This window comes from Leuresthes tenuis, unplaced genomic scaffold (genome assembly GCF_036924035.1).
Source record: "Leuresthes tenuis unplaced genomic scaffold, fLeuTen1.0.hap1 SCAF_24, whole genome shotgun sequence".
NCBI classification, from domain to species: domain Eukaryota; kingdom Metazoa; phylum Chordata; class Actinopteri; order Atheriniformes; family Atherinopsidae; genus Leuresthes; species Leuresthes tenuis.
Genome location: NW_027325378.1, coordinates 3,236,474 through 3,254,609, shown reverse-complemented (window position 1 = coordinate 3,254,609; position 18,136 = coordinate 3,236,474). Strand labels below are relative to the sequence as shown.

Genomic DNA, 18,136 nt, shown 5'->3' with positions numbered 1-18,136 from the left:
CATCACATTATTATTTTACCTGCACACGAGCGCCCAACTAAGAATCATTTGCACCGCAGGAGACCTGAAACACTCCCCTGTCACTATCCTCTTTCCCCCTTCCACCTACCCATAGCTTCATTCCTTGTGCACTGCAAATTAAAAGGAGTGTCTGTGAGCCTGACAGCGTTGATGAGCCATAATCACTGTAGAGAGGCTCAGCTGCTCTATTTGCACCCTGCCATTCAACTCATTAGGCCAAGAACATGATGCTGAAAAAATGAAACCACAGGGAAGGAGTCAGGTGGCAGAGATTCTGCTACTGCAGCATCATGCTAAGTTCGGTGTTTGGTAGTCACAGCTTGTGTCATTTCTACAGATATGAAGCTGGGAAGAACTTATTTTTATTCTTGCAGCCTCTTTTTGCAACATATTCCAGCTGAGCCCACACTGGTGCAGTCAAAGATGCCATCATCTCTGTTGTTTTTCTTTTATTTTCCTAACACTTAGAGGAAGGGCAAAATTGAGGGTATATGTCACTTTAAAGTTTCTTTACAGCTTGTGTAGCTTTTATTTTATCCCCTTTGTGTTCAATCATTCTCTTCTTTGTTTCTCTTATGGATCAGTAGACCTCGAGACAGGAGAAGAAACAGTTTCTTTGCAGTTTGCAATGACATAAAACGCTGAGGCCATTATTTCATACTTATGACTGTTTAATTTCCTGCTATGTTCTGTGTTGTGCAGTGATGACTCTGTTGTTGTACAACTGCTCAGTCGGCGCTTTTAATCCCCAAACTAAGAAACTATTCGATTCTGAAGACTTCTAATTTATTATATGTTGTATATTGTATGTTTTTCTATCCACAAAACCATTTAGCATATGTTTAAAATACTTTGTACAAGTATTTTTGAAAGCTCAGCACGAGTAGTCATCATTTATTTTTCCACAGCGAGCAGCAACACCTTGCAACAGCTGCTTTCAGTGTGACCACTTGGCTAATTAGCGTATTATTACAGAAGCATTATCAAAGCTATGACTAAACCACTGTAGCTATATTTATACGTAATTGCTCATATACATACAACACGTCTTTTCCTAGAATTACTAAACAATTGCAGCTCAGCAAAGTCCCTGAATCAGTGGGAGACAATCGTATCAAGAGATAATAAGAGACAACAACACAGAAGCATGTTCCAGTGAAGCTGGTCTGTGGTGCGTTCAAGTCATGGCACAAAATGTTGTGTTCAATGTCATTAGGGAACAATTATCATTTGATGCTATAGGCCAACATCAATGTTTTTCTCCCCGCTTGGTGGCTGGGGATCACTGCGCTAAGTGAAGAGTCTGTCACATAAGACAGTCTTAAATGATATTTAAGTGGTTGATTTATTCATGACTGAGTGACACGTTAGAAGGCTGTTACATTTCTTTAGATTATTTTATGTACAACTTGACATTTAAATGAAATTAACATCAAAGAAACAGTAGTGAGGATACCCCCAGTTTATGCAGAATGCTTGATTGGGTATGAGACATTTAGCAACTCATCATCTAAGGATTTCTTCTTTGATGTTTGAGGCATTGAAGAGTCATAATGATCCCCAGATCTGGCCTGTCATATATTATGTAATTAAATAAGAGCTTATTGATGTAGGAAAACTTGCCAGTGGTCACACACGCTTAGAAAAAAGCAGTTTGATCGGTGTTTTTCTGCTAAAAATCAACTTTTTGATATTTTAAACATGACCTTTTCATGAGTAAAATCAACCATCAGTGCTATTGCTGAGGTTTGAATATGCAGAGCAGCAGCCACAGTCTCAGAAAGGTCGGACAAGCCTGTATGTGCTGTGTCGGCTATTTAGGAGAAATCAGCACAAACCAATCCTGACTAATTGCAGGGTGGGGCTATACGGCTAATTTGCATGTGCTGTGAGGGACAGATGACATGAGAAGCTAGCAAGCTGAGGAGAAGTTGGTTCAAGCTTTCAGAGTGAGCACAGCAGAAGGACGCTTGGCTATAGATGTCACTCTGCTAGCTCCTGGGCTAGCCTAGCACTCCCTGAGCAAGCAGCTACCGGGGCGAAGGAGCTTCCAGTTAACTGGCATGACTCCATGAGCTCCATCTCAGGAGCTCTAGCTCTGGGGGCTCCAGGCTAGATGGCTGCTCTGAGCTGGAGGTAGCAGCTTCTGAATTGTAGCTACATCAGCATTACAGCTTATCAATGCGTAGCAGAGACAGGGATGCTGATGGTGGGCCGAGATGAGGATGGGGTCAGATTAGCATATTCATGGGTGGAGGTTGAGTCATCATTTTTTCCACGTGCACAGATTAATTTTTAGAAGATTTATAACAACCGGAACGAGACTTCCAACAAATAGCTTTTCAAAGTTTTTCCCTGAAAGAGGATGACAGCGTTCAGGCTGAAAGGCACGTCTTTGGAACAGAGACATAGCTGCTGCTGCTAGCTTTGCTTTTCTTGGTTTTGTTTTACCTCGTCTGTGAACTATGTTTTCAACCAGAACAAAATAGCTTTCATATTCATTGCTCCACATATTTACGGGCATTAAAAGGTCGTCACGATGACAGCAGCATAAACAGGATGACTCAGATGCAGTGTTTTACCTTCTTGCTTCATTTATGAGATATAAAGGCTTATGAAGGGATCAGCGTTCTGCCTTTGTTGTCCACCCCCCTCCTGTCACACATCTCCTGCAGAAACAGGCTGTCTGCAACCAGAGTCCTCCTCCTGCAGGGGGGCGCAAATCCAATTTCACATGTTACACTCAGATTATTCACAGGTAGAGTGGGGGGTGCTAACTTTAGACCTTTCTGAAGAGGTGTGAGTGTGTGTCGTGTATAGTGAGGAGTGAATAGTGTGAGCGGTTCTTCAACACATGCACACACACCTCCAGAGGTGAGAGGAGGTGCCTTTCATTTAACTGAAGGCCATCAGTGAGTCACTCTCCTAAAGAGCGCCCCTGGGCACTCCAGTTCTGTCTCAGAATAACACTTACTGGTCAGTGTTTGATGCTCCATAATTGGTTTTACTGAGTGGCACAGCCTGCCGGATGCCTGCTTTGATTTGAAGACACTGCAGTCCCACCTGGTATTTCATAGCAAAGCTTTGTGTAGTTAGAGAGGTGCAACCGATGTGCGGCAGTCGCTACAAGAATTAAACGGTCACACTTAAGCAGGACTCTCTGCAAACCCCTCAGCCTTTTCCATGTCTGTCTCGCTAAAGCCTGCCCATACGTAATCACAGCAGAGCACACGATGCCTGCCCATGACCTGAATGTGATTTTAACAGTCGAAAACCGAGCTTCATCTTCCCTTTCTTTCCTCTGTAGAGAACCATGACCACTGTGGAGGAGGAGCCGGATCATATGATACCATGAAGACAAGCCTGCAGGTCCTGCGCTGCCAGCTGCTGAGTGAGTAAACTGAGAGTGAGGGGGCTGGATGGGGAGCGAGACCATCGATGGCGTCCTAGAGGACATTTCATATGCAAAGAGATGTTATATCCTAATATAACATGTCAGTATAGCACTTCATATATTCAAATAACTCAAATTGCGCCACAAAATGACGAAGAAGACCATTTCCAGGTTGGATATAATGAGCTCGGGTCAGTTTCACTGCAGTATGACTTTAAAACAAATAACAAGAAACACTGCTGGGCAGCATATCCAAAAACTAAATCCAAAGGGTTTAACTAACCTGCAGATTGGGCTGGTGACAAAAACCAAAAACGAGGATCTGCCAAGGAACACAGAAAACAGTATTGTTACTTAGTCATGGAAACGTCAGTGTGAGCGCGAATTGCTGTGAGTTGAGGATCCAAATGGAGGCTCACAGCAGGAGGCAGGATAGTAGCAAATGAAAATGAATATTTTATGCTTTGATGGCAAAAACTTAACAGAAGACACAGCTGAGGCAGGTGGTCCAGAAAGCCGGACACACAGGGACAGTGACAACGAGCTGGCAAAGAGCAAAGAAACCCTGGAAGTATTTATCTGATGAACGTAATCACAAAATGAGCAAGTTGTGTGTTAGCTGGCAGCTCTTTTTCACTGTAGCGTTGACTATATCGAGAGATCGCTGCAGCATTTCTTCATCATTATAACAACTGCAAAATGGCTGACTGGTGTGAATCATAAACAGGAAATAAACTCAACAGAATGTAAAAAAGAGGGCTAGAATAGACAATAAGAAGCTAAAAAAGACTCGCTGAAACAAAAGAGCAGGAAGAAAAGCCGACAACACATTAAGAAGATAATAAAAGCCTCAAACTGAAAATGATGCACCAGCACCACAGAAAGCAACGAATCTCCTCCGTTTACTTGGTTTCCGGGGTTACGAGTCTTGCTCCGTGTGGTCGTGATGACGCCACTGTTTGTGTAAAAAGGTCAGAGATTCAGAGGAGAGCAGAAAAACAAGTTGTTGTGCAACCAGTGACTTAAAAATGAATAAAGCTAAGCAGCAAATGGCCAAAGATAATCACAAGGTAAGTTTTTCAGTTAAACCGTGGCTCCATGGCTGGTTATGAGTCTTGTATTTGTGTCTGACTGTTGCTGTCACAAGTTAACCAGATCAGTTAAGTGCTCCAAGCAGAGCATAAAGTCATACAAATGTCCATTTTTTTTACTTTTGTTACATGGAAAAACAAAAACAGATAGTTTGAAGCATGACAAGATGGCGACTGTGATTGTTCCTGCTGCCTGGAGCGTTTTTTAATTGGTTGAGGTCAGAAAATGCTGCTTACACTTAGGCATCTATACTACACTACATGAGCATTAAATGCAGATAAAGCAGCATTTCTGGGCTTAAGAATACTGACAATGGACGGACAAATGCATTACAATTACACCTCAAGCAAATGACAAAAAACTTAGGCTTCATCCATGTTTAGTCCATGAAAAAGTCCTTATTTTCCACCTTATTTTAACCCGCCTAAAACCACAGGTAAACATCACTTGAGCTCCAGTTTTTAGACGTCTCTTATTGTTGATCCTCTGGTGCTTCCACTCACCTTTTGTCACGCCTGCACTGGGGATGATGCACAGAGCTCTGGCAGTGTACCAGTGTCGGATGTCACATGAATATGGAAGATGGCGGTCAGATTTAGAGCGACAGTTAGAGAAAACAGCTGATGATGTCTGGTATTCACACCCAAACACCACCTCGGGGCATATGAGCCACTGGCTGTCTCTGACAAATCTGCCTCAATCCCTCAGAAGTGGTAAACCTTTGCTGCTGTGAGCAGTGCTTTAAGCTGTTGCAGACTTGGAGCAGGTCATGATGTAATAGTTCAATCAGAAAGAGAAAACCTGAGTGGAAGATATGGATTTAGAGTTTAGATTACCACCTTATTTTAGAGACTCTGTTTCTTTTACCTGGTAAATCCTCTTTTGAAACGTGCAGACTCTGCTTCCTCCTGCTGCTTACTGCTTTATTCGCTTTTAAATCATTCTGCTTCTTTCCACAAGTCTTGGATATGATTTTATTCTTTCTATTCTTTTATTCCTTTTCTTTTAAGTGTATACTTGTAGAAGGTATTAGCCCTCCTGTTTGCAGAGAGAATCGGACAGAACAATGTCTCCTAACCCTGCATTATCAGTGAGACTCTCTGTGAGGAGAACGCAGCTCAAGAAGAGGACTGAAACGCTGCAAAACACTCGTGCAAGCGAGGAATTTATTGACTCTATTATAGCTCCTGTGCCGGCTGTGGAGCCTTCATGTTATCCCTTCTTGGTTGGGTTTCTGCACTAACATTACTTGGTTAGGATTAGAAAATTATTGTGGTTTGGGCTAAAATACATTATTTTTATACTGTCACCCTTATGGGCTCCATTTTTAATTTTCAATTTACATTTCACTTCACATGCAGTTATTCTTATGACAATTAGAAGTTAATTCCTTGTTGTTTTGGGGGGGGTTAAGGTGAAGATTTGGATTTGCTAATTCAAAATAGTTAAGTAAGAGTGGCGTTGTTGCCTTGCTGCATGGCCCCTTTTTCTGTGAGGATTTGGTTTCTTTATTTCTGGATTGCGACGTTTTCTTACCTTCAAACAAAATATTTCTCATTTAAACCAGAAAAGTTGCTAAAGAGCTCTTTAAGCGAGGCAAGACACTTGCTTAGAATTAACTGTAGGCATTGTTGAGACGTTGCAAACCATTACACAGCTGCTCTTGGAGTGACCTTCGTTGGAGAACCATTTGTGAGGAGGGTAACCGGGTTATCTAATTTCATCCATTTATATACATCTTTATACATGAGCAACTGATGTGGAGCCTCACACTGCAGACCTGGCCGGCACGCTTCCCTGGATGTGTCCAAATGACACTGAAATATCTGGTAAATCTCCTACTGGAATAGTGACCTGGAACCTGGAGCCAGGACCTGGTCTCATGTTGTCCATCACAGAGGTAAACCCAGCGCGAAACCTAAACCTCCAGCACTCAGCTGAAGTCTCATTGTATAATAGATACGATCCGCTGACTCCAAATAGAATGTGTGGCAATGAATGTAATGCAAAAATGATTAAAAACAAGAGAAATGGCCCCAAAACGTAGCCAAGGGCTGTGCAGAATATCAGGAGAAGCCTAAAGGCCACAACCAAGGTGAGGAATACAGAAGCAATCGACACCTCCACACAAAATGGAACAGATGCATATAACTGATAGATGATGATGCTGACCATCCTGTCTACACATCCAGATGGTGTGAGGATCATCGTCCACGCGGCGTCTTTCCTTTCTGAGAAGGAAGACTGGACACATGGTTATCAAATGCATGCATCGCCCGTGGGATTAAGTTCGTTGATAACTTCAATATCTTTTGGAACTGGAAGGACGTGCATCCACCTTCGAGGTCACCCTCTGGACCATTTCTGTATTTTATTTTATTTATTGATTACTCAAGAAAAGTAAGAAGGTTAAGAAGAGGTACAAGTGCTCAGTTGAGGGAGGCCAGAGCTATGTCACCATCATTTCTGGATCATTTTTGGATCATTTCAAATTGAAAATGTTGAATGTAATGGAAGCTGTTGCACCGATAAGAATCAAGAGCACCTTAAGCAAACAGAAAACACCGCGGAGAAACACCACTACGGTCAGAAACCTGAACAGAGAATGCATAACAAGGAGCTGTGCAAGGCCAGAGAGCTGCATTTATCTGAGATGATTAATAAGAATGCCAACAATTCTCCAACTCTGTTTGCTGTGGTTGAAAAACTCACAAATCCTCCAAAACAGTCAAACTCAGACCTCCACTGAGAAATGCAACGAATTTGCCAACTTTTTTAGCCTAAAAATCTAAATAATTAGACAAAAATTCATCTAATATGTCTCTAAAACCTAGAAATAACTCTGACATTGTGTCACAATTTAATATAGTTGATTTAAAAATCCTGGAGGAAACAGTTCAGCATCTGAAATCAACAACTTGCACTCTGGACATAATACCATCCAACTAAAAACTGTTTTTACCTCAGAAGAAAGTGATCCAGGTTAAAAACTTTTCTTCTTTTAAAGATCTTTTAATGTATCTAAACTGTTGCTTGTTTTTATTCATTCTCTTTATATTCTTTTATGTATTTTTAATGCTTCTTCCGCTCCCTGCTGCAGTGCTTTTATTTTATGTGAAGCATTTTGAATTGTTTTGTGCATGAAATGTGCTACAAATAAACCTGACTTGCAGTCAGTCGTAGGTCCAGCTGAGGCCTGAGTTTCCTCTGGCACTCTGGACTTTCATTAGCTTTTTCTTTGTAGAGTTTGCAGAGACAAGAAGCCCACCTGAGACCACCGTCGCTGTGCAGCTCAGACGTTTCTCATTTATCTTTCTGGAAGAGCCATCTGCAGGGGATGATGTGCCTGAACATCTTCAGGCTGCAGGCGAGACAAGGGATGCAAGACAGATGATCCGGCAACATGATAGCTGTCAGGATAGGAAGTTCATTCCCTCCCTTTGGCTCTTAATTTATCCACCTGTCTTCCACCTACAGTAAATCAATGCTTTTTATTGTGAAGCTGTTGTGTTGACACATCTGAGACTGACTCTGACAGGGTGTTGCTTCCAAATGTGCAAACTGTGTTCTTAAGACAGCTCTTTAGATAATAAATGACAACTCGAGAAGTCGGTTTATGTGGTTCAGGCTTAAGAAAGTATCTAAAGTTGTGTTTTCTTGGCACAGTTTTTGGTGTTTGTACAGCTTCCATCATTAATGGAATTGTTGAAATGCTCTGTAAGGAAATAGCCGTGTTTCTTATTGTAATGGAGCTGTATAACTTCAGCATTCGTATCAGTGTTTTCCCCAGATTCCAGGCAACTTCCTGTTTAATGTCTCTCCTTCCTGTTGGATCTGTTTCTGCTGTCAGAGCAGCAACTGTAAATCGTTACCCGAGTAAACACCACAAGGACTCTTTGTTGTTCTTGTTTTCCCGTTCTCTCTCTGTCCGATTCTCAGATAAAGACGTTCAAAGCTGCTGTAACCTGACAAACAATTTGTGGCGCATTCAAACAGGAAGCCATTATCCTGTTCCCGAAAGCTTTGCTTCTTATCTCTGGGCTCACATCTGTAGAGCCCTCCCTGCTCCACCTCCTCGCCCATCCAGGCCTCCTCCAGTAGTCCCAGACGTCCTCAGGATATGCCCTATCTGTCTGTCCCCCTATGGGACAGACAATCCTCCCAGAATGGCAGCCAGACACACCCCAGAGCAAACCAGAGGAATTCTGCCTCTGTTAAGATGATGCTGCTGAGTCCTTTCATGAGGATGAACTCCGGAAGTATCAGCTTTTATGTTGAAACCAGCCTAAACGAGGAAAGCTGATGTGTTGTCATACAAAGATGTCACATATCTTTAGTTTAAGGATAAAGAGTGATCAGCTGAATAATTTGCCTTTTTATTGTTCAGATAGAAGCAAAATCATTAAAAAAACACCTTCATACTTTACAGTGTAACTCTGAATAGGAATAGCAGGTGAAATGTAGTCGTAACAGTCAGAAAAAAGTCTTTTTTTTATTATTTAAATAAAGAAACTCCTGCTGTAGTAATCCTGTGCAACCAAAGTTTGATTCGTTGGTCTCTGAGCTGCTTCAGTGATGATGACTGATGTTTGGAGAGGATTGGAGAGGAGAACACTGATATGGTCTAACACTTAGATATATATTCACCTTAGATATTTATGTGAAGCAATAATGATCATGTTTATGCAGCAGCGACCAATGTGCTAATAGTAGCTGTTGTGCTAACAGGTATGAGCATTATGAATGACCTACTTTATCCTGATTTTGGCATTTTTCCTCTCAATGAATCTGAACCTTACGCTCAGAAGCCAATGCACAGTTGTGAATGGTCCAAATATTTATAAATTCCCTTTTAGCTGTAGCTAAAAGCACTTTACTATGTGTTTGTCATGCACGCTGGGTTCAGACTGCATGACATAAGCCCCACAGATGATCAAACATGGGTAGTTTAATCTTAAAATGAGCTAAATCGGACGTATTCACAGCAGACGCAGTCCTTTTCACAGTCACTGTGCCATAAATAACACATTATTTGTGTCAGTTTTGGTTATTTTAAGGTATTTGTAGTTAATTACCACTCGTATAATACTTTTGCTGGTAGTAATCTAAAATAACAGACATAATATAAGTTGCCACCAGGGATCAAATAAGTACAATATGAGGAACTAACTGCTGCCGTTACTCAGTGTTTCTGAGTCCTGAGTCAATCTAAAGCAGCCAGTGAACAGTAGTGCGTCATGGTGAGTTTTATAAAATCAAAACTTTATCATCTGTCATAAAATAGCCACTTAATCCTGAGAAAATGCAACATTTGTTGTTCAAATAATGACTTAATATTTATTAATAATGAGACGTTCCGTGATCATGACTCGCTGATTTTACCTCATGATTTTGACCTTTAATCCCATGATAATTAGATCTAATCTCACTCAGATCTCAGAACTGCTTTGAAGATTTAATCAAACGTTTAACTTAAAGTTGTAACATATATCTGCAGGAAACAGCAGCTGTTTAGACCAAAGAAATGATTCTGATCTTCCTTTTCTGAGTCTTTTCAGTCCAACACAGTTTGTTCGTTTGGTGTGTAAACTAAGCAGGGAATTAAAGTGCATTATTACAACTAAAATCATATTAATTTGGACACCAAGTTACAGCCAAGTGAACCTTTCTCATTATTCATGATAAATTACGTGACTTAGTTGTGTTTTCAGTGGTGGAAATTAATTTCAATAACTGACAGAACTCCTCTGTGATGCGTTCAAGGTAATGAGGGACGTCTTCGTAACTCCTCATTATTATGTATTATGCTAACTAATGTCTAAGTATTCATGGTCACATGTTTAAGTATAATTGATTCACATATATTCATGAATTAATCACAGCCCAATTATTCGTTAATAGATCAGGTTAGGAGTGGGATCACTGAGTTCATTCTCATGAAATTCTTCATTAGGAGCTGGAGATAGAAACAAGGACCAAAGCAAATCTGTGATTCCTGATTTGTTTCTTCATGAATGAATCATTACTTTACTCGTGTTCTGAGGCAATAATACAGAATTATGTGTGTCCTTTGCTTATGGAGAGTTGTTTTAGATCTGTGCTTGTACCTGATGGTAATCTGTCTTGATGTGTGCCTTTCTGTAGTCTCCACTGTGCTCACAGTTGACTTTAAGATAAGCTTCTGTTTGCGTCACACTGGCAGCCTGCGCTGTAACTACACAGTACAGTGCAGAAGTGACAGCTGCAGGCGTCACAACGATAAGAAACTTCTGAAATGAGTAAGAAAACAGGACAATGTGTTGATAAGAGACTGCCTGTGCATCACTCTGCAGACTGTTTGTCACTCTGTGTGACTGTCAGACCTTTCCTTGGAAGAAAAGACGATTATTTTTCATGTCTTGTCTCAATATTAATCTCACACAACACCTCCAACATCCTGGCTGGAAGATCTGAACGCAGCAGACACAAAATGAATGGCAACAGATGAATTGTCTCCTGACAAAAGGAACATGCAGGCCATGGTCATCTCCCACCTTGACTACTGCAATGCTCTCCTAACTAGCTAGAAACTTGGGTGTCATGATTGATGACCAACTAACCTTCAAAGATCACATTATCTCTGTTGCTCGTTCAGCCGCTTTGCATTACTAAACATAAGAAAGATCAGACCATACCTGACCCAACATGCCCCCCAGCTCCTGCTGCAGGCCATGGTTCATCTCCCACCCTGACTACTGCAACGCTCTCCTAACTGGTCTCCTAACTGGTTTCCTAACTGGTCTCCTAACTGGTCTCCTTACTGGTTTCCTAACTGGTTTCCTAACTGGTCTCCTAACTGGTCTCCTAACTGGTCTCCTTACTGGTTTCCTAACTGGTTTCCTAACTGGTCTCCTAACTGGTCTCCTAACTGGTCTCCTAACTGGTCTCCTTACTGGTTTCCTAACTGGTTTCCTAACTGGTCTCCTTACTGGTTTCCTAACTGGTTTCCTAACTGGTCTCCTAACTGGTGTCCTAACTGGTTTCCTAACTGGTCTCCTAACTGGTTTCCTAACTGGTTTCCTAACTGGTCTCCTAACTGGTCTCCTAACTGGTTTCCTAACTGGTCTCCTAACTGGTCTCCTAACTTGTCTCCTAACTGGTCTCCTAACTGGTTTCCTAACTGGTCTCCTAACTGGTCTCCTAACTTGTCTCCTAACTGGTTTCCTAACTGGTCTCCTAACTGGTCTCCTAACTGGTTTCCTAACTGGTCTCCTAACTGGTCTCCTAACTGGTCTCCTAACTGCTCTCCTAACTGGTCTCCATCCTGTGCTGTGAAACCTCTGCAGATGGTCCAGAACGCGGCGGTGCGTCTGGTCTTGGATCAGCCTAAAAGAACACGTCCCCCCTCTGTTCATTGAGCTCCTCTGGCTGCCCTTAGCATCAGGTTCAAGTCCCTGATGTTAGCTACAAAGTGCTTAATGGAACGGCTCCATCTACTTGGATGCTCTTGCAAAGGCTTCTGTCCCAACTGGGTCCCTCCGTTGGTCCCAGGATTGTCGTCTAGCAGCTCCTACACCACGCCTAAGACAATCCAAACTCTGTTCATGTGTCGTCCCACGATGGTGGAATGACCTACCGAGCGCTACCAGAACAGGGGCGTCCCTGTCTATCTTCAAGAAGCTCCTGAAAACCCAGCTCTTCAGAGAGCATCTCCTATCCCAGCACTTCCCTACCTCCTCTATCTCTGCACTTTATCTTTCTGCACTTCCTTCTATGCCTGCACCCTATCTCTACTCTGTCCCCTCTGACAGAGTCGGACTCCTGGGTTCCTTCTATGTAGCTTATTGTTAGCTTTATATAAAGCTGTTATATCTTCATCTGTAAGTCGCTTTGGATAAAAGCGTCTGATAAATACAGAAACCTCCAACATCCTGGCTGGAAGATCTGAACGCAGAAGACACAAAATGAATGACAACAGATGAATTGTCTCCTGATAAAAGGAATGGATTGATAGATATACAAAGGTGAGCACAATCAAATCACCAAAAAAGGAGGAAAGGAAGGAGAAAATTACAATAAATCAACTAAACCAGAACCCAACTGTAGCAGCAGAGGGATGAGAAGCTGTAGCACCAGGGTTAGTGTTAGCAGCCATATCAACAGAGTGGCTGCACCTCTTATTCCACAGACTTTAGCACCTCAGTGGTTTTGTTTGTTACTGTTAAAGAAGAGCCGGTCAGGGCCGATGTTGTCTGTCCAGTCGTGATGATGCGATTTTTCGCTCTTCAGGTTTTGTTGAGCTGAAGCCGATGTGAACTGTTCTGTTGTTGCTGCTCGCTCCCACAGCACGTCAAAGCTTAAAATGAAAGGCTCCGACGAGCCTCAACAAAACTCCCCGCTAACGGCCTGTGATTACCTTGATTTGAGTCTGTCAGCTTTTAAACAGCTTCTGTCAAAAGTGAGATATTAATTCATTTTGTGTTAAGGGCGGCCAGAAGTGGTGTGTGTCGGTAGGAAATAATGTGGGCTCATTGGTATTCTGATGAGAGCTGCAGATAAAGCTTTCTTCTTTTACCCCAGAGGATTTGGTGGGAATCCCGTAGAGGTTTCTCCTACAGTGGAGTGGTTGTGATTATCATAAACGAGGCTAAATGTGGTCCTCGGAGGGTTGGCTGGATGGTGAGGAGGATTTAGGACTAAATTGTTGCCTGTGGTTCTGCGCCCTGGGGCTTTGAGACGATCCGGCATCCATGTTTATTCCAGGAGACTGTGAGACATTAAGGGAATACAAGGATTTTTTTCCTTTACATTTACACCTCAGTTGTGTGGTTAGCTTATTTATAACAGCTCTTAGGCCCCCTAAAACTGTTTCAAAGCATTCTTCTGCAACAAACTCAACACTGTGCGAGCTTGAAGTTTCTCTATCTACAGCCACAGGGAAGTATTTGGTATATGCTGCAGCTAATGAACACTTTACATGTGATTAAAAGCTTGAGACTCAACATTGCGAAATGTTGCCAGCAAAATAAAACATCAAACAGGTTCAGAGGGCGATGAGATAGCAGTGGCTCGGCTAAAAGAAAACACAGATCAGTTTAAACATTAAGCTATCTTACATCCATCTTTGCTTTTCCCACCACAAAAAGCAACAAGCGACACTGATAAGCCTTGCAAGTTCTTAATGAGCTAGAAAAGGCGCCACTATAACTCGTTTTCCCTTTGTGTGCTCAGTCTTAGCCTGGTTGTTCTTGCCTTTATCCTGCATCCAAATGAGATCATCAGGTGTTTAATCTCAGTGCGGTTTATCCTTCACAAACATTTCACCTTGTCCAAAGTCTCTGTACTCCGTTTTTCCTGAATCTAGTCATGTTATTTCCCTTCATGCTGCTGAGCAGAGATGACAGAGCAGTTGCAGTTAATCAGTAAAGCCTGATGAACCGTCACTCGCTTTATTGATGGATGATTTTGCTGCTTCTATTTTCGGCTTCTTTTTTTAGACCCTCCTGTTCGAACCAGCTGTTCGCTGAGGATGTTGCACGGCCTGCTCCAGAACCCGCTTCATGGGCAGATTGTTAGTGCTGCTCATAGCATGAGGTGACCCCTGGAAAAAAAGATACATATTTCAGCCATTTCAGCCATCTCAGCGAGTAGCCCCCACCCCCCTGAGGACTGATCATGCAGCCTGGCTAGTGCATAAACACTGATAGCCTCCATATCACACACTAAGTACTTAAGCATGATTGATTCGGCTGGAAGATCCATGAAGACGTGCACCTGAACAATACTGTTCCCCAGAAAATTGAGTCATAGCTTATGACTGGAACCAGAAGATTATGCAGAATTTCATCAGCAGGAGTAAACATGTTGTTTACCATTCCACCCGTGTAAGTTTAGATGGAGTGACCGCCGCTCTGGCCCCTGACATTGAGTCTAATAGTGAATGATCGGTGGGACAAAGCCAGCTTTGGATCAGCACACAGGATGCTGCTTTGCAACATGATTTATTGATGTCCAGGATAACATCAATGGAGGACCTCAACGAATGTCACCTGCTTCCCATGCATTCAAAACAGCCAAAGTCAGCAGGCTTCTTGCATAAATTGCTCCTCCCTTCATACATCCTGCGCTTCTGTGATGCAAAACAGGTTGATGCATGCATTAAATGAGGATATAATCTCAGTCATTTTCTCCATGATATTAGCATAATATGCTATTCTGGGTGGTAAAGGTAAAGGTAGCCGGGTTGTTGTTAGTTATAACGTCATCTTCCCTCCTCATAAAGCATGTAGTAGAGGGACCTTTAATTCAATGTCACTGCTTGTAGAATAACAATTATACATAACATTATAACAAAAATATCATGTGAGTTAAAACCGACCGGGTAACAAATCATTGACAGGAGCTGCTGACCAAAACAAAAGTTTCAAAAAGCAGCGCCTACATTTTTTTCTCACACTTTTTCACATTTTCCTCGGTGTAATTCGTCTAATCCAACCTTTTTTTGCTTTTATCCCTGATCAAACACCCACACCAGCATCCTGTTACTCTCTGGCCTCCTCACTGCACTATTTCCCACCCTGCCTCTTCCATCCAATTTTCCCATGTTCTTCCCAGTGCTGCATCTCAGTGATGAATGTTCCCGACACTCAGGTTACTCCTTGGGTCCTTTTAATCATCCCTTTTGTTAATTCGCTCCTTGTATCGTGTATTTGTGGAGGCCGGACCGGCATCTCTGTCTCCATTCAACCTGCTTTTGAGCTCACTCCATCAGCCAGACAAATTATACCCATTTAACAACAGCTCAACACACGTGCAATCATGCACCTAAATGCACTCTCACATAAATACAGCAATGCACAGCATGCTGAATACCTTTTTTTCAGTTCTGAGGTTATATATATGACCTGTTGCCCCTGACAACTGTCTACAATTAGGTGAAAACAACCTCTGATTACCAACACCATGTCATTATTTATTTATAAGACGAGATATGTATATTTAAAGATATGCTGGGACTGGAACACATTATTTTAGAGGCTAGTCTGACAGTATATAGGCTTAATGAGCCTAAAAGTCTCTTCAGGCCAAAGACACCTTCAGTGCGAGCTGAAACAAACCCAGATTTAGAAGTCCACACTTCTAAATTCTTCACCCAAGATAAAACATACAGTTTCCATGTCATTTATCAAACTTTTAAAGGACGTTTCTCTGAGATACTATTGACCAAATCCCATTTCAGTGCAACATTCTGGGCTTGGACATGACTGATAGGTGCTAATAGCTCATTCTGAGCTCTCAGTTACTCTCATTTGTTCAAGGAACCTAAATCATAACCTGTTGATCTCCTTATGAGCTTTCAGTCATTTATCTTCTGCCATTTTCATATGTGTCACTGATAAGTGAAGCCTACATACTGCTATATTCTTCCATAATGAGGTAGTGGTATCTATCTGAGCTCACTCAAAAACTTTGAAATAATTAGAAGCAACATTTATAGGCCCGTATTATCCTTACTTTGTATTCAGGAGTCTGTATTCAGTTGTTGGTGCTGGCAAACTTCTCCCCTTTAACATTTCAGATACGATCTTTAATAAAAGATGATTTGACTAAACTGCAAAGTCCCAAATGAATATTAATCTCCGTGTTGGCTAAAGATCAGAGTGAAGCCACATGATTTATGCAGAGCCTCTGATCAGCTGGACGAATCAGGAGAGGAGAGCCAGAGAGTTTGAGCTGATCAATTCTGACATAACTTTGTTTTAAGAACAAGTCTTAATGAACGATGTGGGTCACCAGGTTCTTCTCTTCTCAGTGTTTTTCCCCCGTGGACATTATCCAGAATGCTGTGAAACGTCCTCTAAGTTTCTCCTAATGTGACCATGATTCACAGCATCTAGGATCAGCAAAAGCCTTAACATGGTGGCATTGATAGGTTTGGTTTGACAGCTTCTTTGTTGGGAAAGAACGAGCTTCCATAAATGAACTTGTTGGGTCTGGAGTGGGCTCTGTGGATCAGAGAGCTGGTCTGAGACCCTCTGTTCTGAAAGTCTGTATGATTGAGTTTGGACGAATACGATTAATGATTCAAAGGCTGTGTTTTGATAGTCAGAGCTTTGGGTTTTCTGCTGTAATGTATCTTAGACCCATGTGTGAGAACAGAGGACAGCTGGTGAAGGTTCCTGTAGGAAATAAGTGTCATTTTACCATTTTTGACCTTTGCTTTGACTGTTTTTTGTTGCATACTCTGTCCCTTTCTTGTTCTACATTTCAAACAGACCCATCCTTCTCCCCCTCTGCTTATTTTGGAAACGGAAACTTGGTTTCCATAGTTACCGATAGAGCACGATAAACAATGGCCTCAACATCTAGGTCACGTTAGAGGCCTGAGACTCTTTTTTTCTTCTGGACGTAGTGGGGAAAGTGTAGAGGACTGTTATGAAAAGGTTAGCCTTCGTCACCACCCTTTCTTCTCTCTATATTCAGAATATCCACCTCCTCAGGTCCAGTTATTTTTCTCTCATGCCTCAGAGTCATTTTGAGTTACAAACTTGGAGGGTCACTGTCAGAAATGGAGTAGATGGAGGACCCAGATGCAGAATTTTTGGATTTATTTCCAAAAGACAAGAACAAAAAGCGCTAAACTGTGGAACAAAACAAAACAAGACAAGACTATGACTATGACTGTGGCTGTGGAAAATAAGACAAAACCTGAAGAACGTGAACTTGTTGGTGAGGATTTTGCCTTATTTTCCACAGCCATAGTCATAGTCTTGTCTTATTTTGTTTTGTTCCACAGTTTAGTTCTTAATAACCGTCTCAGCCGTACTTTTTGTTCTTGTCTTTTGGAAATAAATCAAGTTTTTGCCATGAGCTGAGGGAAACCTGGAAACTAAATACTGTGGGGAGGTGATGGGGTGCAGCTGAGAAACAAGGACAGGTGACAACATGACAAGAAATAAACCTGAAAACAAGACAAAAACAAACTCAAAACATGACAGTCACCAGCAAGACATTCATCTACAAGTGCATGTGAGCTGTTACCCGAGCTAAATGTGGGTGGAAGGGGGGGTTCACAAATAATTTAGAAGCTTTAATCAGAGAAATCATGATATCTTCTATTTTGAGATTATGGCTGAAGGGACAATCTTCAGCCTCTCAGGCAGCATGACATGAAAAACCGACATGGTTCTGTAACAGAAATCAGTCTGCAATGTAAAATAAGCTAAACCTGCAAGCATGCAGTCAGGCTCTTTATTCCATCCATCTATTCATTTCTATACCTGTTAGACCAGTCCAGGGTTAAGACTTTTCACACATTTAAGCATGTTTTAAACATGCATTTTGAGGCAAAAAAGTAGAACAAGTAAGATTAAGATGACTTTATTGTCATGTTTGACCCATCCAGGTTGACCTGTTGAACACACTCATGCAGACAGATGCCGTACACTGGAGCGGGGGGGTATGGTGCCTTGCTCAAGGGCACCAAACAAGGCCCTAAACAGCAGTGTCCCAGCTTTTTAAAAATGTTTTACATACTTTATACTCAAAGAAAAGACTCAATGCTACATATGTTGCTGTATTATTTTCAATACGATTAGCAAAAAGTCTACATTTCAGCATCATGCGACAAAAACCATTGTGTAGATGATG

At 41.8% G+C, this 18,136-nt stretch overlaps 1 protein-coding gene across 2 annotated transcripts in view; it reads left to right on the top strand.

The window, feature by feature from the left end:
• Positions 1–18,136, top strand: part of tmem108 (transmembrane protein 108) — a 54,754-nt gene that overhangs the window by 28,805 nt on the left and 7,813 nt on the right. For both annotated transcript variants that reach the window (XM_072378111.1, XM_072378112.1), the window contains exon 2: positions 3,329–3,412. In XM_072378111.1, the coding sequence (XP_072234212.1) occupies positions 3,373–3,412 (40 nt within the window). In that variant the 5' untranslated portion in view covers positions 3,329–3,372. The remainder of the gene's footprint in view (positions 1–3,328; positions 3,413–18,136) is intronic.